General features: G+C 44.7%; 1 protein-coding gene across 1 annotated transcript; it reads left to right on the forward strand.

The window, feature by feature from the left end:
* Positions 1-1111: 1111 nt before the first annotated feature.
* On the forward strand, positions 1112-27906 carry phactr4b (phosphatase and actin regulator 4b). Its single transcript, XM_078287175.1, has 16 exons — positions 1112-1211; positions 10185-10296; positions 10988-11032; positions 16906-17076; positions 17413-17493; positions 18186-18698; positions 20286-20636; positions 21889-22020; positions 23163-23694; positions 24436-24758; positions 24890-25088; positions 25295-25350; positions 25738-25799; positions 25890-26027; positions 26211-26287; positions 26368-27906. The coding sequence occupies exons 3-16, from the start codon at positions 11020-11022 to the stop codon at positions 26381-26383; spliced, it is 2664 nt and encodes an 887-aa protein (XP_078143301.1). The 5' UTR covers positions 1112-1211; positions 10185-10296; positions 10988-11019; the 3' UTR covers positions 26384-27906.
* The last annotated feature ends 83 nt before the right edge of the window (positions 27907-27989 follow it).

Below are 27989 nucleotides of genomic sequence, written 5' to 3' on the forward strand. Positions count from 1 at the left end.
TTGGCCATTAGATGGCCTACGTCTACCATAAACTCACACTAGAACAAATCTCTCACATGTTGCATTTAGTGTTGTAAGACAGTGGTTCCTTAACTGCAGGGTCCAGAAAGTCTTTAACAATGTGTACCAGGCAGTTCCCAAGTAAAATGAGGAAGAGTTTAGTTTCTCTCTTATTTAATTTATTAGAAGTTACCATAATTGGAGAATATAAATCATCATCATCGTCAGAGACTTCACTCCACTGTGTTGTGTCCCAACCTAAAATATAAATAGACAACAAAAAGTTTGTTAGACAGGACGACACCCTTCTCAGAGAGGGGTCTGTGGTCTAAAACATGTCTATTTGGGCGTCCTCTACATGAAAAGGTTTGGGAACCACTGGTATGATATGACATCAGGTCTACAAAAAAATAAGATCATTTTTACATTTCTAGACATTTGTATGAATTACTCTGGATCCAATCTCAGTAAACCATAGAGTTATGACCTTTCATGGTAGGCTTATCTTGTCAAATAGCTCCTATGGATATTTGCAGTTAAACAGTGACCTATTCAAAGCTAGTATCACTCTCTATAGGTCTATCATAAGCTATGAGAACTGTAGCCTATAGGCCTATGTTGATCCTATAACCATCATAACTTGGGAGTCTAAAGTAGATAAGGCATCATCATATTCAGGGATGTAGTTTTAAATTAAAATTTCAGAAAAACATTTTTTAGACTTAAGCTTTGTTTTTTTCTTAAAATAGCATATCTTCCATATAACTTATGCCAATTTGGTCCTACTTACCAAGAATTCACATCTTTAAGATTTATGCCAGGCTAAAAAATGGGCATTTTTTTTTTTTTTTTTTACTCCTTAACCAAAAAAGATGGGTAAAGTGAGTTTAGGTGGATTTACCCTCCACTACATCCCATATTCCCATGGTGGGAAAAAGTAAATCAAATACTAACTGCGTTGTATGTTTCATTAAATCACGGTGGGAAGCTGCATAGTATAACGGTATGCCCCCCCGGACCACTGTACTGCAGTGCCTGATGGGTAGTGAAGTCTTCATAACACAGAGAATAGGTTGGCTTGCAACGCCCGCAGAGGAGCTGCAGTTCCCATCTAGAACTACCGGTACCGAAATGCCCTCCTAATGGCTTCCGGTAAGTGCGTAAAAAAAAAGTTTGGACCGGGCACTGGAAAGAGGGGGGAAAAGTGTAAGGTGAGGAAATGACTGGGTTGCTATTTTTAAATCGACTGTAACTAATTTCAAAGGAGGAGGCGGAGGAGGCCAGCTGGTGAGTCAGGAGCGAGGTAATGTGAGTGCTGAAGTCCCGGTGATGGAGCTGGAGGGGACGTTTCGTTTCTCTCTCTGCAGACAATACAAGTTGCTCTAACTTGACCGACAAAAACAACCCGATTTCACGAACACAATTTGCACGTTTTCAGCACTGCATGTAAACACATTGTGGTAGATTGTTTCCCCCAGCCCTGGATAGCGCAAGGCTTTTTTTAGTTTATTGTTTTTTTTCATCTGAAATCACTGCTGGTGCTATTGTCCGCGACCTGAAACTCCATTTTCCACTGATGCTCTGCACTGACGACCCCGCACACAAAGGATGCGTGCGATCTCCCGGATAGATGTTGTGTTTCGGTGTTCGTGTTGTCCGGTGGGTCTTTCAGTGGGATGCACCGACAGGTCCGTACGTCGTTTGTTTCCCTTTACGATGCGTCATGTTGAAAACAGTTGTACTTGAGGCCTCGCAGATACACTGGCTCAGATGCTTTTTCGCTGGATACGTTATCTTGTGTCCAGCATACGAGGCAAGCCGTCAGACAAGGATGCTGCGTAAATTTGAAAACAGTGATCGATTTGGGGTGCTGAATCAAACCACTTTGAACTGTAAAGTGTTTATTCATGAAGTGAGGCATAGACTTGCGTTGGTCCAGTGGTATTTGGCGTTTCACGTAGCTTAATAGGCTAATTATGATATCCATGTTGCCAAACGGTTACAGCGTTGCAGTCTAGCTGCTACTAGCTAACTGCAACATTAGCTTATCCTCGTTGTGTGTCTCTGTGAAAAGGACATATTGGTTAAAAACATCAACAACAGTCATGTTTTTTAATTCCTTACGTATTTCTGCATACATATATAATTTTTTTCACTTTGGTACTGTGTATTAATCGCAAAACGTTGCAACATATGTTCAGCGACAGTGATTTTACTTTGAAAGGTATGGCCGGAAGTTGTATGCGTTTATTGTGGCTGACTTGACGCTGATCTCCCATTCATATCATCATCCCGAGTCAACTGGCGCGAGATACACACAGAGAGACAGGCTCGATGTTAAATGTCTACACACGGCGCTGCTTTCTCCTCTGGTTGGACTACGAGCTATTTAATGTAATGTTTTTTAGACGATAGATCGAGACAACCTCGCAGGTAACTATTATTATGATTTTTTTACGAAGCGGTTAAGTTATCGTCTTATCTCGGTGATGCAATTAGATATCAGCGCTCCATTTAGATCTAATTAGGACATGGATTGATATTACTAGGGCAAAGATGGAAGACGTGCTATATTCGCCTGTTCATCTTCACACGAAAAATTGTGCTTGTATGGCTCTGATATGAAAGTGTAGTTCGACAGATCGCAGTCTAGGAGAGGATTTCTCAAGTGATGTAAAATGTTCATTACAAATTCCAACATTTTTATATAGCCTATTCATTCGTTTTATTGACCAAGGAGAGTTGACTTTTTCAAGGACACTATGAGATATTGGATGCCAGAGGCACATACTTCATATAGACAAGAACAAGTGTGACTGATGATGTAGATGCCCAATCAATTGAGATGGGTTGTGTCAAGGCAAGGGTAGCAAACCTGCCACAAAGCTTATTGATGGGAGGTTTGGTGTGTTCTGTGTGTGAAAGATGGTGTTTTCAACAGGGTATCAAAATATTGTGTGTGTGTTTATGTGTGCATGCATAATTAGGCTATCGTCATTTTATCAGCACCCTTCTGTAATGTCACAGTGTTTATGCTAATCATGACCATCTTCATTAATTTAATTGTAACTAGCAAACGCCACAGGTAGACTTTTGTTTGTGGCCTATTTGATTTGATCTCCTCAGGTGCCTCTCACACAACCTGTCATCTCCTCCTTGATCCTTCTTTTCTTCTCATGTAACATGCATTTCCTTTCATTTTATCTGATCTTGACTGTGGCGGAAGAGCTCCTGAAGTTAATTTACTCTTCAGAGAAAACGCTGCCTCATGGCTCTTGTAGCTCTTTCCACTTCCCATTGGAAGTCCCTGTAATGGGCCATTAAGAACCCACCAAGATGGTTAAGCCATCAGCTGGGCTTGATTGATTCAGTTAGACCACAGATGAGACTGGTCTCTGCCTTTAGATTCCTCCATAACTCTCAGCTAATGTCTCTCCTCCCACCCCACCACCCCACCCCGCCCCCACCACCCCGCCCCCACACTGCTCCCTCAGACCGGATGCACTGGCATGGGACAGAGGTTGATGGCCTGGCTTTATGTTGTAAAACCTCAAACTGGAAAGGCGACAGATGTAGAAAGCAAAACATAAGTGAGCACACATGTGTACCACATTAACACTCTGCTCTATATTGTGTATGATCAGTTATCTCTACCTTTAGTGTAATGAAGAGTGTTGTAGGACAGTGAGTGGCCAAGGTCCAGCCTCCTGCAGCACAGTCTTCACACAGGCGGAGGGACACTGAGGAAGAAAAGTTTTGCAAAGGAGACAAGCATTTTGGGCTCCTTGTAAAAGTGGGCCATTGGTCCCTGTGGTGAATGATGCTTTTCTGGGGCAGGCTTGGTGATGACGCTCAACCAGCCGGATTGGGAACAGACACCCTCGTCCATCCATTTCGGAGAGAGGGGCGCGGGAACCGTGCTGCTCGGAGAGACGTGCAGGAAAAAGGGCCAGGCAGAGAGACTGCAGGTCCGCTGCTGCATTCCTAAAACCCAGACACCTTTGCTGGGCTACAAATCTATCATTGATACCTTTCTGGAGCAGGCCTGTAAGTATGGTTCAGCTCAGTCCACCTGTCTCAGCATCTATTTGTAGAATACTGCATCAGTACATGGTGTGAGAGTTGCAGTTATTCACCCTTTTTTTTTTTTTAGTTTTGTTTGCTGGAGTGTTATTGGTTAGGCGTTCTGTTTTAGGCAGAGGTCACCGCTGGCAGGCTAAGTGTGGAGATAATGATTTTCCTCCACTGAGTTGGCGGCTTTTGTGCCCAAACCCAAGCCCTCCAGTGAGAGGCGAGCTGCTATTTAAAGATGGCATAACCAAGCCAGCTGCTCCCGTTTCCGCTCCCATCGTAATTGAATCATCGCTAGTAGAGTGCGCCAGTGAGGGTGTGTGCACTCCACAGTAGATTATACAGTCGGGACTTTAGGCGGTCTTTAACGGCTACTTTTGCATACCTGATTGGCGCTCTGCTACTCCTATTCCTGGTGAGTGCGTTTGTGGGACGGGAGCACGGGTTAGAGCCGGGGAGACGACAAAATCCCAGCTGGTATCCTCTATCTTATCTATGCAGAGGTTGTGTGTCGTTAATGTAAGTTTTCAAAAAAGGTTGTTAGTCCTGGTTGTATAGGCTTTTTAGACAAGATTACAGCATGAGTAGTGACCGATGAGGTGGGGGTGGTAAGATGATAAGGAGTACCGAAGTTGTTCCTTATGATGGACTCAATCTGCTTTACACCTGACAGAATGCTGAAGCTCTAATTGGTTGGTTATATCATTTATGGCGTTGTGCGTGCCAAGGTCTTCCATCCGTCTGCTTGACACCATGAAAGTGACATCACTCGTCTGCTTGTGCAGTGACGGCTGTCAAAGGCTTCTGAAAATATATCTGACTTGATGGTGAAGACGCTGAGTGACACAGGAGTCCTACACAGTGAGGAGTGAGGATGGAGTCGCCACATTCATATTGATCCGTTCTGTACGTTGGAGAGCAGGGAGAGGGTTAACGGCTCAAAAGGGAACTAGGCCATCAACATCCTTTTTTTTATGGGCACCATTCTGCGGGTGGGCTGTGAGCATGACACAAAGAGCAAGCGAAACAAGTGCAATGTTTGAGTATGGCATGTATCCGCTCAAGCGTGTTCCTTTTGGATTCCGATGTTGCAAATGACATGCAGCGATGCATGCAAGTGTTATGCATACACATGAGGCTGTGGCTGAAGTGGCTGGAAATTCTGTGTGTGTGTGTGTGTATCTCTACCCCCCTCTCTGCTTCAAATCCTCTTTCTTTCAGACACCATACAGATATTTTCTTTTTGCCTGGATAGAGAAACACTCCCTACTCAGCTCCAGATTATTCTGAGTCATCCAGCCAAGGCTGTGGCACTGGGCGGGCGTGTAAAAAACTTCATCTCCGACCACGGATACATCTGCTACCTCTCAGTGGTGTTGGGGTTCTCCTCAAGTCTGTTTCTGTCTGTGCTACAAAAAAAACTAGGATGTACTTTCTTTTTAAGTACTCTGGCAAGGGCGTGGTTGTACGCAGGGTTATAGGCAATTTACAATAGTGTTTTGGGTCGTGTTTGGTGTCCAAGTCTCGCCACTCAAGGTTCTTCTTTTGATGGGGAAGTTCACCTTTGACCCTGCCAGTAAATTGTCCTGGAAGAGGAACATAGCAGGATAGCGTGACCACAGAACAATGCAAAAGTGCAGAATTTTATTCAGGTAGTTGGCAATGTAGGGCAGTCAACAATTTTAGGATGTAGATGTCTGATTTGTATGTTTCAACGCAGCACAACCATGCATGTGCCTTGGGCAGAACATTACTTCACGGCAGGACATTGATCTCCGGTTGTATTAATAGTCTTGTCAATAGGGCTTCCTACGGCATCAGCCTGGATACCATCACATGGTCTAAAGAGGCTTTTGCTCTTATCTGACCATTTGTTGAAAATGCTGTTAGCCCACAAGACAATTCACGAAATCCAAGATGAGATGCAGGCCCATTAGATCGGCCTACTAGAAGGGTTACTTTCCAATTTAACTTGTCAGTAATGTTAAGAAAAGAATTGGAGGAATTCTGTGGTCTCGTTCTGTGATACTCATATGCACCTCTGTCACTGAAATCAGAGGTTATGTCCAGAAACCAGAAGTTCTAACAACCACCTGTTAGAAAGGTATGCTGGTTGTTTTCCACAGTATTGCATTGTTTGTGGGTTTCTCATGCAAAGCAGCACGCTCAGTCGGCCTGTTTTTCTGAGTTTCCCAAAAGAACAGTTCAGTTTGACTTTCACATTATCGCCATAATTTCATATTGTTTAAAATGGAGTATCTGTAGGCAGTGTGTAACAATGCAGTTTAGTCTAGCAAATGTATGATGCACTACACAGGCCAGTTGCATAAAGTTAGCACCCTGGATTGATGTCATTCAGTCTTTCTAGCCTGTCCCATAGTGCAATGCACACCTAGAATTTATGCCCCATCCTCTTTTCTCTTTGAACTGGCAAGAGTGGAGGTTGACACTCCTCAAGGCAAATGCAACAGGTCCAGTAGGTGCAGAAAAGCCAAGCTTCCTCAATAATTTCTTTCATGGTAACCTTTTTCAAGCATAATGGGTGAACTGACAAATGATGCATATAACAACCTCTGTTTGGAACAGGCAAATCCCAGTCTCCCCTCTCAGTTGACTCTGCTGCTCTGTTGCTCTCTGGCCCCGGACTCTTCCAGTCTGCCCCGTCTTTTAACACTACGTCCCAGTCCAACTCCAAAAACAGGAAGCTCCTGTGCCTCCCATTTAGCCTACATGCTGAGCAATCAATAAACCTACATATCCGTGAAGACAATGCAGTGTAGACTTCTTTCCAGCAATATACCTCATTACTACTTGTTTGTAGTCTTGTTTGAGACTTGTCAGTCTCAATTAGGGCTGAAACGATTCCTCGAGAAACTCGAGTAACTCGATTACTAAAAATCATCGATGCAAATTCTTTGCATCGAAGCTTCGTTTAATCCATATAACTATATACACACTCAGTGTTTCGCACGGATGATTATTACTGTTGCACAGCGCGCTGGAGAAAGAGAGAAAATAGCGAGGGCCGAAGAGAAGAGACAGGCCAGAGAAAACGACAGAAAGTGTCCAAAGTTTCGGATCCAGTGTTGCCAACTTGGCGACTTTGTCGCTAGACTTAGCGACTTTTCAGACCCCCCTGGCGACTATTTCTCAAAAGCGACTAGCGACAAATCTGCCGACTTTTTCTGACCATGGGAAGCAATGTTAATGTGTTGAATCCCAAAGCATTTGGCAATAAATTGGTTCGGCTGATGCCGGTTTTCTCTACTTGCTTGTCTAATCCAGAGAGGTCTGACGGTCACAGCGCTTCCCACACACAGCGTAGCTCCTTCCCTCCGCTGAGAGCAGGGACTGTAGGATAGGGTCCACTTGTAATTGCTACCGGCGTACGCCGAAACTGGCCCGGGTGGGCGGAGTCAGCACTTAATATTAAAACGGGATGAGATGAAGGCTAGTAAAGAATGCACGTTAATTATGGCTATATGTAATGGCTAGTTAAGAACGTAAATCAATATGGTGGCTAGTTATGATGTCCCTAAGTTAGCTAAGTTTTGCTCAAGAAAATAACCACAGAAAATAAAATGCTGCAGTCAATTTGTGAAAGCCTGAGCTTCATTCATGTTATTATTATGATAGTCACACACACATACACACACACACACACACACACACACACACTCCCCTCACAGTGATGCATAAAATACCCCAGAAAGCAAAATATCAGGTGGTGTAAGTAGCAATTGGAGCCTAAAATGCACCAGTCCAATACAGCAGGTATATTCAGTTTAGTTTGATTGCAGTGAGTAGGGTCAGCAGGTGTAGGGCAACCCTTCAACATAGCAAATAAATGTACATTAGCCAGTCTTATGAACTTGTATGATATTTAGGCCTAGTAATAAATATCAATAATTATTATTATTTCACCTCGTTTTCAGTAAATCACAGTGTCGTATGGACAGCTTTGTGCGGACAGCTTTTCTCTTTTGTATATTTACTATTGCTCTTTAATAAAGCAAAAGTATTTCTTATCCGATTACTCGATTAATCGATGAAATAATCGGTAGAATACTCGATTACTAAAATAATCGATAGCTGCAGCCCTAGTCTCAATCAAAAAACTCTGTTTCCCCAAATGGACGACATCTAATTTAACTAACCAAGGCTGTCCAAGGGTTATGCATCATGAAAAGTTGATCTGTAACCTACCTCTGTCTTTTGTCTGGTCTCTTGATTGTATTTGAATTTGCACAATTATCTCAAACTGAACTTGGTCACAGAAAATGTATTTCCCTCTGTTGCGTCTTTACAATTGTTGTGCACTGTTATCTGTCAAGCACGTAAAACAACAAAGCATGCTAAGGCAATGTATGGAAGCTATTCTAGTTTCAAGCACATTTCATCCTTGTTAGAAATATGTAGGGCAGTGAGTGAGCAAACAATTTTGAACTTAACCTTTAGTTTGCATATACACTCAGTATGCACATTATTATGTACACATGGTATAGTATAGTGTAGTATAGTATAGTGTAGTATATAGGGATGCAACTTTTAATCAGTTTCCTTAATCGATCGTCAGTCACGTTAATGACCAATTAATCGATTAATCATTATGTAAAATAGCTTTTGACATAGAAAATACAAAATGCGTGTTACTCAACCAAGCACAATGATTTCAGCAAAAAATTAGAAATGGCACATAGCCTACAGTGTCGATTAATCAGTTAATATATCCTTGATCGATCAAATTCTTAATGGTGATTAATCAGTCGTCGATTAATCATTAACATCCCTAATAGTATAGTATAGTAAGTACCAGGTTGGACACCCTTTTGCCTCCAGAGTGCATTATCCTGCAAGTATACATTTGGAAAAAGATTAGACTGTGGCCATGAAGGGATGCACCTCGCCAACAGTGTTTAAGTGCATTATTGAAGTGTATTGATGGTGTGTATTGACTTTGGAAGACCAGCAGAGTCGCTGGTTACACCTGAGGAGTTCAAACAATGCTTAGTTGGTACCAAGGGGCCTAATGTAAGCCAAGAAACCTTTCCAACAATGACACCACCACCAGCAGCCTGTACTGTTGACACCAGGCTGGATGAATCCATGGAGTCATGCTTTGTACGCCAAATTCTCACCCTGCCATCAGCATGTCGCAACAGAAACCAATTTGTCAGACCAGGCGACGTTTTCCCACTCTTCAATCGTCCCAGTTTGGTGATCATGTTCCCACTATAGCATGATCTTCTTGTTTTAGCTGACAGGAGTGGAACCCGGTATGGTCTTCGTCTGTAGCCCATCCACTTCAAGGTCCGACAGGTTGTGTGTTCTGCGATGCCCTTGCACACACCTCCGTTCTACTGAGCTGTTATTTGCATACTTTCTCTTTCACGAGCCTTGTTCTTTTCCCTGCCTCCCTCTTTCTCTCACTGCACACTCATGCACATACATTTCACATCCTACAATTGTCTTACATTGTCCTGCTGCTCATGTTCATTATCCTCAAAATATGCACTTCTTCACGCCTTCTCTTTTCCTGTCTCTCTCCCTCTCTATCTCCACGCTCACATGCACCTTTCCTTTGCCTGTCCTTCATTGTCCTTGAAAAAAATACCGTTACAGCAGATCTGCTCAAGTTAGCGACACTAAAAATAAGTTGCAAACGTGTTCACGTTCCGTTCCTCAGGTTTAATATTGTCCCTCTGGCTGTGACACCTCGACACGGTGCTGCAGCTAGAGGCAGTGTGTGAGCTTGCCTTTGAGTGGACTATAAATGTATGTGGTGTTGGCTTTTAAGTACTGTCAATAACACTTTTTTTTTATAAAATGGCAGCTATTTGATACACGACAGGCAGAGAATGCGAATGCTTTTGTCGCATCTGCTATGAAAATCATGATGCCTAAATGAAGCGTGAATCTCTTGATGCCGTGGGCCTTTACTCCCCAATTCCAGACACTCTGCTTTAAATATATTATGTGTTCTTTGTTGTGGATACTGGTACATTTCTGAGTCCACTGCTCCCCATTAATCTTTGATCTTCACTCTTCTCGGGCTTTGCTATACAGACTGTATAATGACTAACTATGCTTTCATTTTCCTTCTTGTTTGTCAGAGGGGTTAAGATGGGAGGAGCTGACATCTTCAACATGCTGGAGACCTGAAGAAACACTGATATAGTGCTGCTGAGGACATCTACCACCCCCACCCCAATGACTTTCTACAGTGTATGTCTACACCTTTTTATACGATACACATATTAACAATCCATGATACATGCCAAAAAACAAAGGTAGTTTATCATGGACACAATCTCCCACACATCCTAAAACTGGGAATGAAATACTTGAACTGCTCTTAGAGAACAAAAGCCAAAGCATTAATCATAAAACCCAATGTGCGGGGCGTCCTGGTGGTTCAGTCGGCTAAGGTTCGCACCATGTAACTGTAACATCCTGGCCTGGGACCTTTGTTGCATGTCATCACCCCTCTCTCTTTCCAATTTTTTCCTGTCTATCTCTACTGTTGACTCTCTGATAAAGGCAAAAAAAAATCCAAATTTTATAAAAAATCTTCATTTGGTTTAACTTTGGAGACAATTTCATTTGGTTTGAAAATTGTTAAGGATTCATGTCTCTGATTAATCTGAGTTACAGTAGTTGCTTTATATGCTGAGATCACTCAATGGGGCTTTTTTTAGGAATTATAATGAAAACCCTTAAAACCAAATATCTCACGAATTCAAGACCACAATGCAAATCTTTCTTGGAGAATCAGTTGCATCAAGGTTTGAGAAAATCAGCGCACTGGTGTTCTGTTGTGCATGAAATACTCTTAACTCTCCTAACCTTGGTTTAACTGAAAGTCTCTCAGCTCAAACCTTAAACCTCTGTTAATATTCAAAATCTTGTTTTTCAGGAACCGTTGATTGGTGTGCCTCAAACTCTGTAATGGAAAATCGTGGTGAGTTCTAAGTTGCTCGTTGTGGTTTGTTAAGTGCAGTGTTAAGTGCTGGGGAGAGAGATGTAAATCCGCTCATCTCTGTGTAGATCCACTGTGTTTATGGGGTCTGTCTAGCCTCTGGGGATTTTATGAGCCACTCAGGAATATACAGCCACGCATCTTCTCTGCCTCAGGGCCTGATTGAGGATCAGTTAACCCTCCCTAACCTCAGTCTTTATCAAAGAGAATGAAACTAAACTTTAGTCAGCATGTGAAAAAAAATCTGCCCTCTCATCTGCTATCATGAGCGCTAGCAGCAGTGACTCAGAGCTTTGTAGCCCCCTCCGTAGGGCAAATTGACAGGGTCCCATACCTCCTTATTGCACGGGCTCTCTGTGTGTGTGTGTGTGTGTGTGTGTGTGTGTGTGTGTGTGTGTGTGTGTGTGTGTGTGTGTGTGTGTGTGTGTGTGTGTGTGTGTGTGTGTGTGTATGCGTGTGTGTGTGTACCTGCCTCAGTCTGCGTGCTTGCCTGCTGAAATGGCCTGGCCCAGTCTGTTATCCAGGTCAGGCCAACAGGTTCTGGGCTCATGCGGATTGGCTCAGCTCTCTCTGGAAGCCGGCCCGGTGTGGAGGCTGTATTTGGGGCACAGGGAGAGAAAAGGAACGCTGTCGAACACTCTAGCTCCATCTTTAGAAACACCAGAGATGCAGCCTAACACTCAGAAAACTCTCATCTACCCAGGCATAATGACACAGCTCAATGCTCTGGATTCCTCTGAGGCGGAGTTGTACAAGATTTTCTGAAGATGCACAAACCTCAAAAGGAATCAAAGCACTAATTCAGCGGGTCCAGTCCCCACCCCTTCCTTTCTTCTAGTTTAAAGAAAGTGGTCTCTCTTCCTTTCTTGCTCTGCCTCTGTGTTTGGGCCCCAAATAGTGCAGCTCTCCTTGGCAAACACGTTTCAAAGGCATGCTAATACCTCCAAGACTGTTCAAATTGTGATAAGAGACTTGGAGATTTGCAGAAAATGGTGTCTAAAGGCTTTTAGAGAGGTGCGCAGCATGATAAACACCCTCTGTGAGTTCTGAACAACAGTATAGCCTAACATTAGCGTGCTTACTGGAGATGGGAAGATGTGCTGATCGGGCACACGCTGCCACTTAAATTTGTTGGGTCGTTTTGTGCTGCTCCATTCCTCCTTTTAACAAGTTTGTTGACCTCCCCGGTAATAATAGCTGTAATTCTTCTGCTGGAATACTTTGTGCTCTTCATGTTCAACCGTAGGCATCTTGACAGCTGAGAGGCAGCAGCTTCCTAGACCCACTTGACCTTTACACAGCTCTCACAGAGAACCATGTCCTTCATCATGTTTAGCCTTTCTTCTAATGGAGGCCATGGATAGAAATGGACTTATTGCTCTTTCCCTCCAATTGCTTCCCACTCCATCCGTTACAGCCAGAATTAAGGTTTTATTTGTCTATCGAAGTGCATTGCTAATCTAGGAGTGACTTATAGCAGATGGTCCCACTCATTCTTTGTTTTTTTGTGTTTTTTTTAATCTGTGCGCTTGCTTAGGCCGTTCTCCTTCTCATCTCAGTTCTAAGGAAATACTCTCACCACTGAGTCAGGCAGATAATTGTTTTGTGGAATGCCTATTTAAACTGTGGTCTAAAGCGAGTCTCAGGTCTAGGGGGGTTTAAAGTCTCTGACCTGGATCAGAGCATTGAGATCACATGAGTCATTTGGGATCTCTTTCTCTGTAACCCTTCAACACACACACGTGCACACACAAGCACCGCACAGATGTACACACTTACACTGCACCACATAAAATACGCTGCACCGCACATATACACACACATCGCACCGCGCACATCAAATTGAAAACATAACCAGTCTTTCTCCCAGGAATGGTAGGCATCCTTCAGTGAATGCTGACCTGTTCTATGAGCCAAGGAGGGAGGGTCAGCGAGTGAGGGAGAGGGAGTACAGCTCCTGAAGGGAGGGAAGGTCTTAAGGAGATTGAAAGAGGGAGGGAGAGGGGAAGGACCGAACTGAAAGGCGTATAGGAAAGGAAGACGAGAGAAACACAGACTGGAAGAAGGGACCTGAGATGGTGGAGGCCAGGAGACATTGTTGAGCAAGGAGCAAGGCAGGTGTGGCCCCTCTCCTGTCCAGTTTAGTGTGCATATTTCTGGGTACAGGACAGGGAGAGGCCCCTCGGGGGCTGGATCATGGGACAGAGCCTTCATCTGGAGACCCCAGCTCAGGACCCACAACAACACAACAATGGCGGTGAGTTTCTCTCTGGACTCACTCGTACACAACACATTCATGCACTCCGTCCGTCCTGTGCACAGTTACACATTCTTACACCAGTAAACACACCCATATGCAGCATGAAGTGGTTAGTTTTCTTATTTTGTAGCTCTCTGAACTGTTTCAGTGAGGGAGAGTGTAGAAGAGAGGTAGGAGTTGGAGATTGTGTAATCAACATTGTACACTGTGCCCCCTCCGTTCAACCCCCCCCCTCCCCATCCCCCCTCTCTCTTTCACCACCATAAGGAATGTTAAATCGCCGGGATCAGGTGGAAGAATCTCAGCTGTGTTTTTGCACACGTGCATGTGTGGCGCACTTACATTTGTATGTTACAGTGCATAGGATAATATGAGTGGTGCACATGCCTCCATATTTACTCAGTAAAATAAGACATTGAAAATACATTTTTTGAGGGATTATTGGAAATAGGATTGTGTCTGTCTGTGGAGGGTTTTGCATAATTTTGGAACCATTCCAACTAATTTTCCCCATGATTATTGTAGTTTTTCATCTCTCAGAGTGTAAACCTACAGACTGAGGCTTAATCTGCAAGTATAGAACATGACCTTGAGTTTGACAAAGTAGCAAATAATGAATTTCCATAACAAAGTAAAATGTTTCTTAACCATAAACAGCAGGCCTCAATGGTATTTATTTGACTTGCAGTTATTTTACTGTGGGTGTTACATGGTTGGATGAATTTAGTTTGCATAAGATTCCACAAGAAGCAATCATAGTGATTATAACCTCTTTGTGCTGTCCAATTAAGTAGATTACATTTCATAATCTGCCCTGGCAAGGGTAGGGGTTATAATGAGGATGGAGGTATTTCCCAACTGTTGCACCCCGTGGAAGCAGACTCTTATGTAAGTGATCAGGATGGCCTTGTTAGCAGATTGGCTGTAGGCCGGGATCTTTAAAACAACAATCTCCTTTAACCACATGCTCACCTGACCACCCCTGCCATGACTCACTGAATCATGAGGTTTGGAGGGAAATCTGGCCTCTCTGCTCTGACAGAGGAGTTAGTGTGGGGTGGTGCAGGAGATTTCTGACAGAGCGGTAGGTGTGGCTTCAGGACGGGGGGACGTCAGAACCCCCCCCCCACCCCCCTACACACACACACACTTTTCAGGCCCCGTTTCCTGATTGGTAAGCCTTATCTAGGCAAAGTTGCTGATTAGACAGCATGACTACTAGAATTCGAGTTTTGGCCTCGTTCCTCTGAATGGAAAAATCCTCTGTTTTATATAGGCAGCAGAATCTTAATGTTGATTAGTTTCACTGGTGTCACCGTGCTGTACCTTGCAGCACTATGTTTCCATGACCAGTACAGTGGGCTGTGTTTTTGAGTGTGAGGGGAAGAGGTTGTCTTTGTTCTCGGTCACAGTTAGGATCAGGGTGGAGTGCCGTTTCCTCCCTGTGTTTCCAGGCTGCCCCCCCACACCCCCACCCCCCTCCATAACTCCTGTATTTTTTCTCTTTGTAGCTCTTTTTTACCCTCTCCTCCCACTCCCGGTCCCAAGTCACACAGCTGTAGTGCCTACACACACCGGACCTCTACTCACTACTCTTGAAACAATGACACGACGGAAAGTTTCTCTCCGTATCTCTGAAGAACCTTTTCGAGTGGATCCACAGCTCTCCTGAATATCCTAATTGAGTTGGATCTACTGTTTGTTTGAGCGAGCAGATACATTTAATTTACTAGTCTCCCAAGGATAGGGTCAACTATCTTTTTCATACGGATTCCCGCTGTATGGGCTGAGTCCTCTGCAATCGTCATCTCTGCAGTGCTTTGGAGTGTGCTGGCTTGGCACAGCCAGCTCTTATCCTGCTTCACTGGCTTCAGCTGAGCCACCACTCTCAGTCACAGGCTGCTCTGACAGAACAATCTGCTGTGTGCGAACCTGGCTTCTGTGGATCAGAAGGAGCTGCCTTAAGCAATGCTTAATCTGGATGTTATGGCAGCTGGTCTGAATCCTCAGATTTCTACCTCGCCAGTATAAGCTGGATTTCCATGGTCCGGACATGTCCCTTGAACTCAGACCCTTTCTGCTGTAGTTTGGAACAGCCCTCCGTGGCTCTTAATGCAAATAGTCATTCTGGCATTTTCTTCCTGAGAGATTATTGGGATATATACAGGACAGTTGATTTTGGGGTTAGTGAATGCTCCCTGCTTCCCCATGGCATGCTGCTTCAAGTCCCGCCACCATGGAAGCTGGACACCGAGCACCCCTCTTCCAGGTAGACCAGTCTCATATTGTAAAAACATTCAAGTCTGTCACTATGTGTGTTAGTTGAAAACCTTGTCGAAAAATTTAACTTTTCAGGATGTAAGAATTAAATTGACATCCATGCATGAAATTACACAATTTTGAATTGAGCCGTTTTGTAGGTTTCATAGACCTGAGGGTCAACTTTTTAATTAGTATGCAAATGTTCAGCAAGCCCAAATAAAAACATGGAAAAAGATTTTTCCATGACGGCAACATTGGGGTGGCAGGGTGGCCTAGTGGTTAGAGAGGCCATCCGGCAACTGCACAACCTGGGTTCAACCCTGTGTCAGCAAGCATCCACCCTGCTGACGTGTCCTTGAGCAAGATGCTGAATCCCTGTGGAGGGGGTCAAGTGAAAAGAGGAATTTCCCTACAGGAATCGAAGTATGACATTATTATTCTCCATATGTTCTTAAGCTCTTTATTGGACTGGCAGATTAACCAGGTCAGTATTGTAGGTATTGTGTTTGGAGCATATTGTTGTGGGAATCAGACTGCGAGGCAGTATTGTCGCCAAGACATCCTGTGTGTGCATGGGACTGGATGTTTTGCACCGGACCCTATTCTCTCTCTGCTGGTAAATATTATGTCTGCTGAATACAGCAGCCCAGCCTTGAGAGAGCTGGCTCTTAGAGCCAATGTTTGAAATGTCCTCCTGAGCTCAGCACCCTGTCAGTCGGCTTGTCAATCACCTGGCCAGCAGAATGTCATTCAATTGCAGACTTCAGGCTTCAATTACATCTTATAATGATAAGTGTTCTTTTAAAGGTTTCACTTGATTGTTAGTTGTGTGAATGTATCATGAGGCACAGCTCTGTCTGCTACTGTGTGATTGTATCCATGTGTGTGCCTCTCTATAAAGCCAGTCATGGCTGAAAGGCTGATAAGGCATTCTCCCAGCACTAGTCTCCATCCAGCCGAGGAATGTGAGCACTTGACAGTGGGAAGCTCTGGCTGTAGGCCAGCATCAGACCTCTCCTGTTGACTGTGGATATGTGGAGGAGTCCATGAGCTCTCAGCATCACCCTGCCAAAGCACACTCAGTCCCCGAGAACTAACAGCTAAAGATAATAACAGCCTTAATGAGCACAGCCTTCTTCTGCTCTTTACCAAGAAGGCAGATGAGTTTGAAGCTCAGTTAGACTAGAAAGCTCTCAGAATATCATGTCCGCTGATGGCTGTGATCTGTGGCTCTATCCTCCTATTTTGCATGTTACTGTGTCTTGTTGTATAAACCTTGTTGATGCTTTTAAACTGTTGGTTTCACATTTAATTATTTCTTTTCCGTTTTTAGATGATGAAGTTGAGCAGCAGCACAGCACAATGGGGGGAGAGGGGGGCAGCACGGGGGATGGCACCCCTCCCCCCAAGCGCAAGGGCAAGTTCTCTACCCTTGGCAAGATCTTCAAACCATGGAAGTGGCGGAAGAAGAAAAGCAGTGAGAAGTTTAAGGAAACTTCAGAAGGTTTGTGTTCTGATCTCATTGTTTGTAGAGTGTGAAAACCCCCATTCTCACAGTCAGCTTTCATCAAAATTCCTCAGTGTGTGTTTTCCTGCCCTCGATGTTACGGCCCTCTTCGGCTCTCCTTATGTGTTCAGTCCACCTAAGACAAAGACAATAAGTTGCTAACACAATATCCTGCTGATTGAAGATCTGTAAACTTGCATCTTTGGATTCTGGATCATGATGTCACACACTAAATTTGAGCTACCTTACACCAATTTTTTTTTATCATGGAGATCTTGAAAGAGAAAACTCAGAAGGTAACGTGCTGGCTTAAATTCTGTGTGTTGACGGCAGTTCTGGAGAGAAAGATGTCGATGAGGCGTACGAGGCAGGAACTTATAGAACAGGGAGTGCTGAAGGAGGTCCCGGACAACGGTAAGAGCACTGCCGTGATTCATCTGATCTCTCTGCACAACTGTGTCTGTATCTGACAGTAGTGGCTACAAGACTATCACACCCACACAGACAGTACAGTTAACTCATCAGTACATTATGACAGAAACACCATTCTATCCAGCAGGTGTCTGAGACACATTTAGAAAAGGCAAATTTACTTTCACCTTGCTGTTTTTTTAAAGTAATATCATATATATATGAAATGGCATGCCACTCTCTAGAGCTGGGGAAAAGTGGAACGAATTGTGCCCTGCAGCAAAATAGCTTTGAGAGGGGGGGGGGTGTGTGAATGTTATGTTGGCCCCACTGTTGCAGAAGCCAATTTATTAAACTTACAGCTGCTCCTTTATCACACCAACAAGCACAGCTTCTATCCACAGGGTTTGGGTTAAAGGCACCTTCCCTCATTCTGAATATTTTTACCACTGTGAAATGACCTGCAGGTGCACCGAGGGAGAAAGATCCATAAATTCCAATACTCTACAACACTCAGCCCACCACTGCCACCATAAAACATTCTCAGACTGAGTAGATCTACCAATTATTATCTGATTTCTTACTAACACACTTGCTTGATGACTCAAAGTAGTGTTAGTTTATGGATCTTCTCAGTTGCATGTGTACCTGTTGTGTATGGACCGAGGACTCATGTTGTGTTTGCACTGCGACAGAAGCCGATGATGTACAAAACCTGAAGCAGACCTATGTGAAGAATGGCCACACTCTGCCTGTGAGCGGTGGGGTTGGAGGAGGAGGTGGAGGAGGCGGCGGCGGCAGGAGCCCGTGCAACCAGGGGAAACTCCCCTCGGACTTGGACTTTAGGATGAACCCAGCCTGGCTCCCTCAGCCAGAGGACCGCAGGGGGCGCTTTCCCCCGGACGGAGACCGGCGGGGAGCTCCGGGCTCCAGGGGCACTGGACTGCAAGAAGACGGGCGGAGAGGGGGAGGCGTACGTCAGCATGGCGAGGGGGAGTGGAAGTCCAACATGGCCTGGCAGGGTCAGATCCAGGGCCAGATGGAGGACGGGAGGCGCGGGGGCAGGCTTCACCCCGACGATGGGCAGAAGAGGCCCGGGCTGCAGAAGGCTCCATCAGAGGACGGCAGGAGGGCTCGGCCTGCGGAAACAGACTGGAAGCCCACCCTCCCCCGGCATGCATCCGCTGAGGAGGGCAGGGCCCGCAGAGGTGAGCCATCCCATCACCTCTTTTCCCCCTTGTGAAATGCTATGATCACAAAATCCCTCTTGTGTATGTTTTACAACCTGACCTCCATCATACATGTTTAAGGACAGCTGTGGCTTGTTCCGTCTCTCTCCTATGTGTTTCGCCCCCCTCCCTCTCGCTGTCTCTCTCCTGCTTATGTTCCGTCCGCCCAGATATAGACAGGCTCCTGTCAGCTCCCAGGAGCCCTGCTCCAGCTATGCTTCTTATTCAGGAACAGGAGGGAATAGCTCATCCTCTCCTCTCCTCTCCTAATTAATGCGGCACAATCAGTATACCCATTACTGCCCTTTAACGCTAATGCTGTCAGCTCAGTGATAATGGGTGAAGAGCCAAAGCTAACTGATTTCACTGAAACATTTAACTTTTGAGAAGTAATGGTGCTTCTGCGCTGTATATAGATGTCACTTTTCCATCAATCACTTCCCTCACACACAATTTTGTCACTACTTCTGTACCCATGTACAAAAGTACGTCGATAAGACAAGAGGAATCTTTAATGATCCGGAATTTGGGTCATAGCAGCAGAGAAAAGAGTATAGATAAGAATGCATCATATAGAACATATTGGAAAAAAATACAACCGACAGAATACGTTGAAATAGTGTCTTCATCATGCTAATACACAACAACTCTTGGCTCTTGACTCTCTTCTTGTCTTGAGTTAATTCTTGTTGTATTGACAGATTTGCAGGTTAACATTGCTACTACTTTTGTGCCTATGTCCCTGGCTCCACTTTTCTTTTACCTCTACCTTTTATATTCCTTCTTTCTCTTCTGTCTCTTTCTCTTTGTTGCTCCTTTTCTCTCTCTCTCTCTCTCTCTCTCTCTCTCTCTCTCTCTCTCTCGCTCTCTCTCTCTCTCGTCTTTCTCTTTCTCTCCGTCTCTATCTCTCCTTTTCTCCCCGTCTCTCTCCCCTCCCTTCATCTTCACTTTTTTCCTTTTCTCTGGACTATTTCCTCTTTGATTGTATGACATCACTGCGATACAGGCTTGTCTGTAAATAAATAACCCTGAACTTAGGGCTTCAGCTCTGAGGAATGGCGTGGGAGCAGCAGTGTGGGGGCTGCTCGGAGGTGTGGGGGGGTGAGCAGAGGGAGGTGGGCCGGGGTGGTAATTACAGCCGCCTACTCTGTTTATCTTCACAGCTGATCCCCAGATAATGCAATTCTCAAACAAGTGCTATCATAGAGAGAGCTTTGAGTGGTGAAGCAGCAGAAAAGGGCTCACCGCTCAGTCCCTGAACTGAAACACTTATAGCCATGAAGTTGAGGCATAATGTGATGAGATGTCACTCGTTCAGTAATGGAAAAGATAGTAGCACTTCAAAAAAGGCCTGCCATGTAGAACATTTTGTATGCACTACAGTCTAACTAAAATGTAGTGCAGTGAGAGATAAAGTTTTTCTGGGATCATTGTTCATATTTAATTTATCCATTTATTTGCCTCAATCTCAGTTGAATGGGGGACTATAGAAAGGAAATCTGTGGAATTCAGGTGGAATGAACTTTTATTATGTAACATATTTCCTGTTTTACTGTATTTTCATAGAGTCAGACAGCCACTTTATCCCTGACCCGGAAGCGTTGCGGGACACCTTACGGGAGCCGCTGCCTCCCAAACAGTCTGTCATGCCTCCAAAATGGTTGATGAGCTCCACCCCTGAACCTGGCAGTGAGAGTTCGCCTCGCACCCCATCCAACCACCCCACAAACCAGTACTGCTCTTCCTCCTCGGCTGCAGTGGCCAAACCCGCTCGGGCCATCTCCTCTGCAGGTGCCAACCCCCAGCTACAGCCTTCAACTGCAGTGTCCCTCGCCCCGGCCTCCACCCCTCAGGCCACCAAGCAGCCTCCCCTGCCGCCGCCCAAGCCGGTGAACAGGAGCAACGCTGCCATGCTGGGTGAGTGCTGCTGAGTAGAAGGGTCTGCAGGTGCCTCTGTTAACAGAGGATGGCATAATTAGCCAAAGGGAGGGGAGTGGGGGCGGGACCAACATGATCAGGTGCAGCCTGCACTAACAGTCACACATGTCAACACGTGCATTATGCACAATCAAATATTTGCTCAGTTAGCATGCAGTTTGACCACTGGCGCACGCACTGTCTGCATACAACAGTATTCATGAGTCAGTGCACAAATGGCCACAAATAGAAGTTTTCTATGCCTGTGCAACATACAACATAGAGCGGAATCAACACAGCCAGCTACACACACACACACAGACACACACATCCTAGTAATGATGTTATCTGTACAGCTTGAGCAGCTTTTCCCTAGCTAATTACTTATTACGCCTGGACTATTTTAGCAGCAACTTTTCCCCAGCATCTACTCTCTGAAGATAACAGGGACTCTGGTGGCTGTGAGCTGCTGCTTGCGCAGATGCAGTTTTGTTGTTGTTGTTGTTTTTTACTGTGGGCTTCTCTCCGCGGGGATCTTGACTTAATTCCCGCTTGGGCAAGGCTGTCTACTTTGATTCGTTTTGATCTTATCAGCTGATCTGATGATTTTGGTGCCTTAAAAATGTTTACACCTCCTGTCATATCTCTTCTGTAATTATGTCAACGCTGACTGAAATGTGCAGGGGTTTCTAGAAATGTTATGCCTTGAGGTGTTTCCTTTTTCTCATATATGTTAATCAATCAAGTCTTCTGATAGTCTTGTACTTCTTAACTAAAGTGACTTGTCAAATGGGGCAAATATATTGAAAGATGCCTTATTTGTTACTCACTTAGGTTATATTGGTATATATGGTTATATTGCTTATCATTAGTAGCAGATGGAATGAAATGCAACACGCTGCTTGGAAACTAAGAGAGGTTGCCAGCATTTTCTGCTTCACAAAATTCAAGAGTAGGCCGATAAACGATCTGATTCTGAGAGCAAATATCTGTCGATACAGTTGTTGCCATTTTATTGGAGCTGTGCATAAAATCATAATAATTAAACATTAACAATTTAAGAAGTAAGCACGCTAGTGACATAGAGTAGGGTTGAAAATTTGTGAACTGAAAGACAGAATGATGAGCAGTGACAGGGAACCCATCCCCACCCCAACCCGCTGCTTTGCCCTCTCAATACAGCCACATACACAACCATGTACATGCATTCATTAAACATACCAGCTGAAGGCCTCCATCTCCTCCCTGTTAGCCTCCGCCCTGCAGGGGGGAGAAAACGCCCAGCTTCCACTCTACTGGTCCTGCTGGAAGCGAGAGTGCGACTATGATGTCTACCTGTCCCTGCCAGTCTACCTGTGCCGGCGGGCCGGAGGCCTGCGCTCAGGTAAAAGGATGTCCTCTGGTGTCACCGTGGCCAGGGTGCCCGTGTCTGGAATGCCCCCTTCAGAGTCTGCGTTCTTCATCCTGTCAACTCCGTTGTAGTTGCCAACATATTGCCCCTCAACGCCTTGGATGCTACACTTATAACTTGTTTATTGGCCTTGATTGCTTTTCTTTGGAGTTGCATGCACATAATAAGCGCTGAGTGTGGATGCCTTGTGTATACGACAATATTTGTGTGAGTGATCAGTTGAATACTGTTGGTGTAATACTACCACCTGTCATGTGAATGAGGGAGATTCTTTCATAGGATTCAGCTGTGGCCTGTGCTGCATCAAGTGAACCACATAGGGCTAATCCATTCAGCATCTGCTCAACTTGGAAGGATGGATGGATGGATGGATGGATGGATGGATGGATGGATGGATGGATGGATGGATGGGGGGACAGGGAAGAGAAAGGGTTCTAACATAAGGCCTTGACTTTACTTGACTTTAGAGAGAAAGTCGTAATCAAATTCAATCCAGTCTGTTGCATGCTTCAAGTCTGGCAGCTCTGATCTCTGATTATGCCTCAGTAGCACGGCTATGGCTTTTAACATTGATGTCTTTATTTAAAGCTATTCTACGTTGAAACATTCTTAACAATCATCAATATACCAAATATACAAATGTGCATGCATTTAATCGCAAGGTTTGCATTTGAGCTTTTTGTGTATGGGTTTCTCAGTAGCTTTTTGCACTACGAAGATACTCAGGAACGAGGTTTTGATCACAGGTTTAAGATGTGGCTGTGTAGAGCATGTAGGCTATGCTTGTCCTCTTCGTCTCTGTGACCTGGGTTGCCATGTGCAGCGGTTTGTTAGGGCAATGTAAGCATTCATGTGGACCCAGTCATGTGACCTGAGTCAGTATATGTATGCATTCATGGTCAGTCAGACATGTAATCTCAGTATTTATATCTGTTCATGTGTACTCGATCATGTTACTTGGATACGTCATACATGTACTAGTAGAGTTGTTGCATGTGCACTCACGTCACAGTGGCAAACAAAGCAATGACACTCACTAACAGCTCACTCACAGGCCTAAGCTAATAGCTTCTTGACTTTATGACTGGATGTATTAACTGTTTTTCCATCTGCAGGTGACCTCACCCAAGCCACTGGGGGTGCCAGTCTTGTGCCAGCCAAGCCCTCTCCACCAATGCCCCCCAAGAGGACCACTCCTGTCACCAAACGCAACACGGACGACTCCTCTGCGTTGGCTCATGCTATCAGCCCCTCACCGCTTTCTCCAGAGGACCACAGCAGCCTCCCGCTGGGCTTTCAGCTGCCTCCCCCACCCCCATCTCCACCCCTGCCATCCCATATACCACCTTCCCCGCCCCGCCAACACATACACAGCCACCACCTCCACCATCAGCACTCCTACCCCCACCCACTGCCCCAGCCCATACCCATGCTGTTTGACCCACCTAGCCCCACCAATGAGCCTCTCCAGCGCCCAGCTCCGGTCCCTCTGCATATCATGATCCAGAGGGCCCTGTCCAGTCCCGGGCCGGCCCAGCCCCATCCGGACGGTTCACAGCGTGCGCACTCCCTGCTCTTTGAAACCCCTCCAGAGTACCAAGGAGATCGTGGTCGCCCCCTGCCTGTCAGCATCCAACCACTAAAACTGTGAGTTCCCCTATACATGTTAATTAAGAAAAGAAAAGATAAAGAACAGGGCAGCTGCAAAAACAGACACAGACACATAAGGGAAGGGGTGGATACTTGTCGATGCTTGTGTCCTTGTGTAGAAAGTTCTTCCCAAGTTGCCTTGGGGAGAATTATTTTCTCATGAAAGTAAGCACAGAGAAGCTTCCTTACAGTTTGAGATGGACTGTGTGCTTCACATTGCGCGCGTCATTAATTAAGAAACAGCTGTTAATTTTCCCACCTGTTTCAACCGGCTCTGTACTGTAGACTACAGCGCTGCTCGGATGTGATGTGGCGCAATGAATCTTGGGGCTTTCCATTCGTTCTTGTTGGTCAAGTCAACATCCGATGCATCCTCGATATTTTGAGGTTGGCAAGGAAACTTCCGGGTTTTCTGTCCGTCTATTTCTATTCCATCCTTCCGTTCTTTTGTTTTGGAGTCATGCTTTGGCAGTTAGATATTATGTAAAATGCGTCATGGAGGCCACAAGAACACACAAGAATGCATATTGATAATCAGCCAGAGTAAGTGGCGTTACTGTGGTGGTGGGATACATGTTGCCACTCGGTAAGATTCGGTAGTGTGAGTGCGTCACTCTCATTTAAGTGCTGAAGGTAGTCTTTCTCATCTCATTAATAAGACATGAAAAGAGCCTTTATCTGTGTCCATAATACTCAATGTCCGGTCATTTATTTGCACTTACATTCCCTTCCCATCAGAGCTGAAGATGACTACTCGGAGGAGGAGGAAGAGGAGGAGGATGATGAGGAAGAGGAGGAGTACGATGGGGAGATTCCCCAGCCGGAGCTGGAGCCTCGGAGCCGCCGGTGCCTGATCGGGGAGCCTGGTGTCTGTGTCATCCCCGAAGGAAACAACAGCAGCGAGGAGGAGGAGGAGGAGGAGGAGGAGGAGGAGGAGGAGGAAGAGGAAGAGGAAGAGGAAGGAGAGCATGACATGCACGGGGAGGACAGTGACTCAGACGGTCCTGTGCTCTATAAAGATGAAGACTCAGATGAGGATGAAGAGGATGAGCCCCCACCCAGTAAGCATACCCCTATTTAATGAGACAAAAAGTGAACGCGTCTGAAGTTTGACACTTGTGTTCGGCCCTCTAAGTGTGTTTGTATTTTGTGCACCCACCCACCTGACCGGATCTCTCTGCCTGGCTCTTAGGTGCCCTGGCCAGTAGGGTGAAGAGGAAGGACACCCTGGCTCTGAAGCTGAGCGCCCGTCCCTCTGCCCCAGAGAGGGACAGGTTCACCCAGGAGAGGAGCAGCAGGGACGACCAGCCTCCAGGACAGACCGGCCTGACCTGGCAGAGCAGAGAGCAGTGGGAGGCCATCCGCACACAGATTGGCACCGCACTCACAAGGTAAAGACAAGCGTGGTCCTACTCGTGTACATGTGCTAATGACTGTGCATCATTTAAACTGAAAATAGCCATTGTGCATTTCTTGAAGATATCAAGACATAGTTTCTTAGATTTTTGTCCTACTTCTTGCCTGAATGACAAAGTGATGAAAGTGTGTAAAAATAGTGCTGCTTCTTTTTTTTTTTTTTCTTTTTTTTTTACTCCAGACGACTTAGCCAGAGACCCACTGCTGAGGAGCTTGAGCAAAGAAACATCCTTCAGCGTGAGTATCAACTCTTCCTTTTCTTCTCACCTTCCTTATCCATGACCCGACTGCCTCATGCCACACTCCTTTACTTACAAAGAAGCATTCTCCTTTGTAACTCTCTGCTCCTGGACACGTTTCAGTGCCTTGCCAAATCACTGTTCAAATCCTAGACATACATTCAGAGATTCTTGAGCCACTTCACCATTTAGAACCATTTAGGTTCATGTAGAACATGAATTTCGCAAACAATATTAGCAAGAATTCACACTTTCAAAGACTATTTAAAGCATGGATTACAGTGATGATGGCTAATTTTGGAAATTGCTTTTACCTTTTCTGCAGATGAAGCCCGGCTTTCATGCGGAGTCTAAATTAAGCTCTTGTTTTTTTTCCTCTCTTCAGCCAAGAATCAGGCTGACAGACAGGCTGAGGTCAGAGAGATCAAACGGCGGCTGACGAGGAAGGTAACACAAACTACAAACTATAAACATCCTACAGTTAGATGCTGTATTTACTTGATATTGAGCTGACATAAAACCTCTCTCCCTATATAGCTGAGTCAAAGACCCACAGTTGCAGAACTACAGGCTAGGAAAATTCTACGATTCCACGAGTATGTGGAAGTCACAAACGCCCATGACTATGATCGCAGAGCCGACAAGCCTTGGACCAAGCTGACTCCCGCTGATAAGGTACTCGTTCACTTTGTCGTCTCCATCAAACCGTTTGTGAACCTGGATGAATGTACGCATGTATCTCCCTGAAGTAGACTGTGTTTCACATGATACTGGTATCTAGCATGATGGTTAGCGGAACACGGTTCCCTTTTTAAGTCCATATTTAATTGACAATCCCTTTCATGTCTGTACTTCAAGGCTGCTATCCGGAAGGAGCTCAATGATTATAAGAGCACTGAAATGGAGGTTCATGAAGAGAGCAGAATCTACACAAGGTAAACATTTATCAACTGGATTTCAATTCGGTGAATTTGTATGTCTGTTGTGCCTCATGAGATGTCCTCATTTTGTTTAGGTTTCATCGGCCTTAGCGTCCCCCTTCTTCCAGGATAATGAAGCACTTAAGTTCTCTCTGGAAAGGAGCTGCTCCCTATACAGACAGACAGACAGCCCTCTTATGTTTCCCGAATGTACTGTACAGATAATCAGGGAAAACCTGGAACTGAGGAAAAACAGGAATGCTCCTCCCTTCCCTCCATCACCCTCTCACTACATTGCTTTCACTAAACTGCGGTGGTGGGCGGTGAGGACCAGATGCAGTATTTCTCCCGGAACAAAAGGGGGAACCACGTGCCAATGAGGTTGGAGAGGTGGCAGAGGACTCGCAGGGCTTCACTCTGGCTCTGCTGTGATGTGGTCTCCCTCAGGGACTTGGTTCTAGTCACAACCTTTAATGCGGCCTCATTCTATGTTGCCTTTTTTCTTCTTCACTCCGTATGGAAAAGCTAACTCATCTCGTTGACGTAATAACATACAATAATAATAGTAATAATAACGATGGTGACAGTAATAATATACACAGTAATAATAGATAATAGAGACAAAAGGCTGAAGCAAGAGTGGGCAGGAGGATGAAGACTGGGATGTGCCATTATAGGACTGGACGTGCTCTGGGATATTATGTGTATTTTATATAATTGTGTATAGATTGCAATTGTGATACCTTAGAATGAAACTTGGAGAGATCTAATAACAAAATATTCTGTAATGCACAAGATATTTTATATTGTAATTTTGATCACATGAATAGTGACAGCTTTTATTTGAGCCTTTTTTTTTTATTATTTGGCTTGCCTGTATTTATGGTTGTGATGTGAGGTGGCCATTTGAGCATCAATCTAGATATAGAAAAGGTGCAAGTCAGGAGGCAGTTGGTCTTGATGTGTGCCAACATAACCTCTATGCCTAAAGGACTATAGAATACTGGTTTTCATATCACTGATTTCTGCAATCCACTGCATGAGCCAACACAGAGTCCAGCGCCATTGGATCTGGATAATCTTTCTTCATTTATACTTTTTTTATGAGTTTTTGTACTTCCCTTTAAAGATCAAACATGCAATGCGTTCTGTAGCCATTTTGAATAAGGTCATGCTAGTTGTATCTATACTAAGAGTTAAATGTTGCAAAAGTTGCAGAATATCTCAAATTGCTGTGAGTGTAGATCAGGGATTTATCAAAAATCAGAAAATGAATCAACGGTCAACAGGGAGTCATTTTGGCAGGAACATTTTGAAACTACAGAAGTGTTTTATCATGTATTGTCGTCTGGCCAGTAGCTTACAGGGTTCTTTATGCTGTGTACAGGTTGATATAGATTTAACTGATGCTTGTGTATATCTTGTCTTCCTTTCATTTGAAAAGAAATTTTAAATATAATAAAAAGTATTATAGGTTGCTATTTTTTTAAGCACAAAATATTAGTGTATGATTAAATGCTACAAGAATGGGAATATGAAAGTGTACCTTTTCTGTAAAACTAAGTTCATTTTTTTTAATTGAATGTGGAATTATATGGACTGACAGTTATTTTCTTTTTAGTTGTAAATAGACACATCTGGATCTAATTAAAAATCTTAAAATTCCTTGAGTTTTCTGTGTCTTTGTGTCTGGGCCCACTGTCCTATCTACTTTGTG

This window comes from Centroberyx gerrardi, chromosome 12 (genome assembly GCF_048128805.1).
Source record: "Centroberyx gerrardi isolate f3 chromosome 12, fCenGer3.hap1.cur.20231027, whole genome shotgun sequence".
NCBI lineage: Eukaryota > Metazoa > Chordata > Actinopteri > Beryciformes > Berycidae > Centroberyx > Centroberyx gerrardi.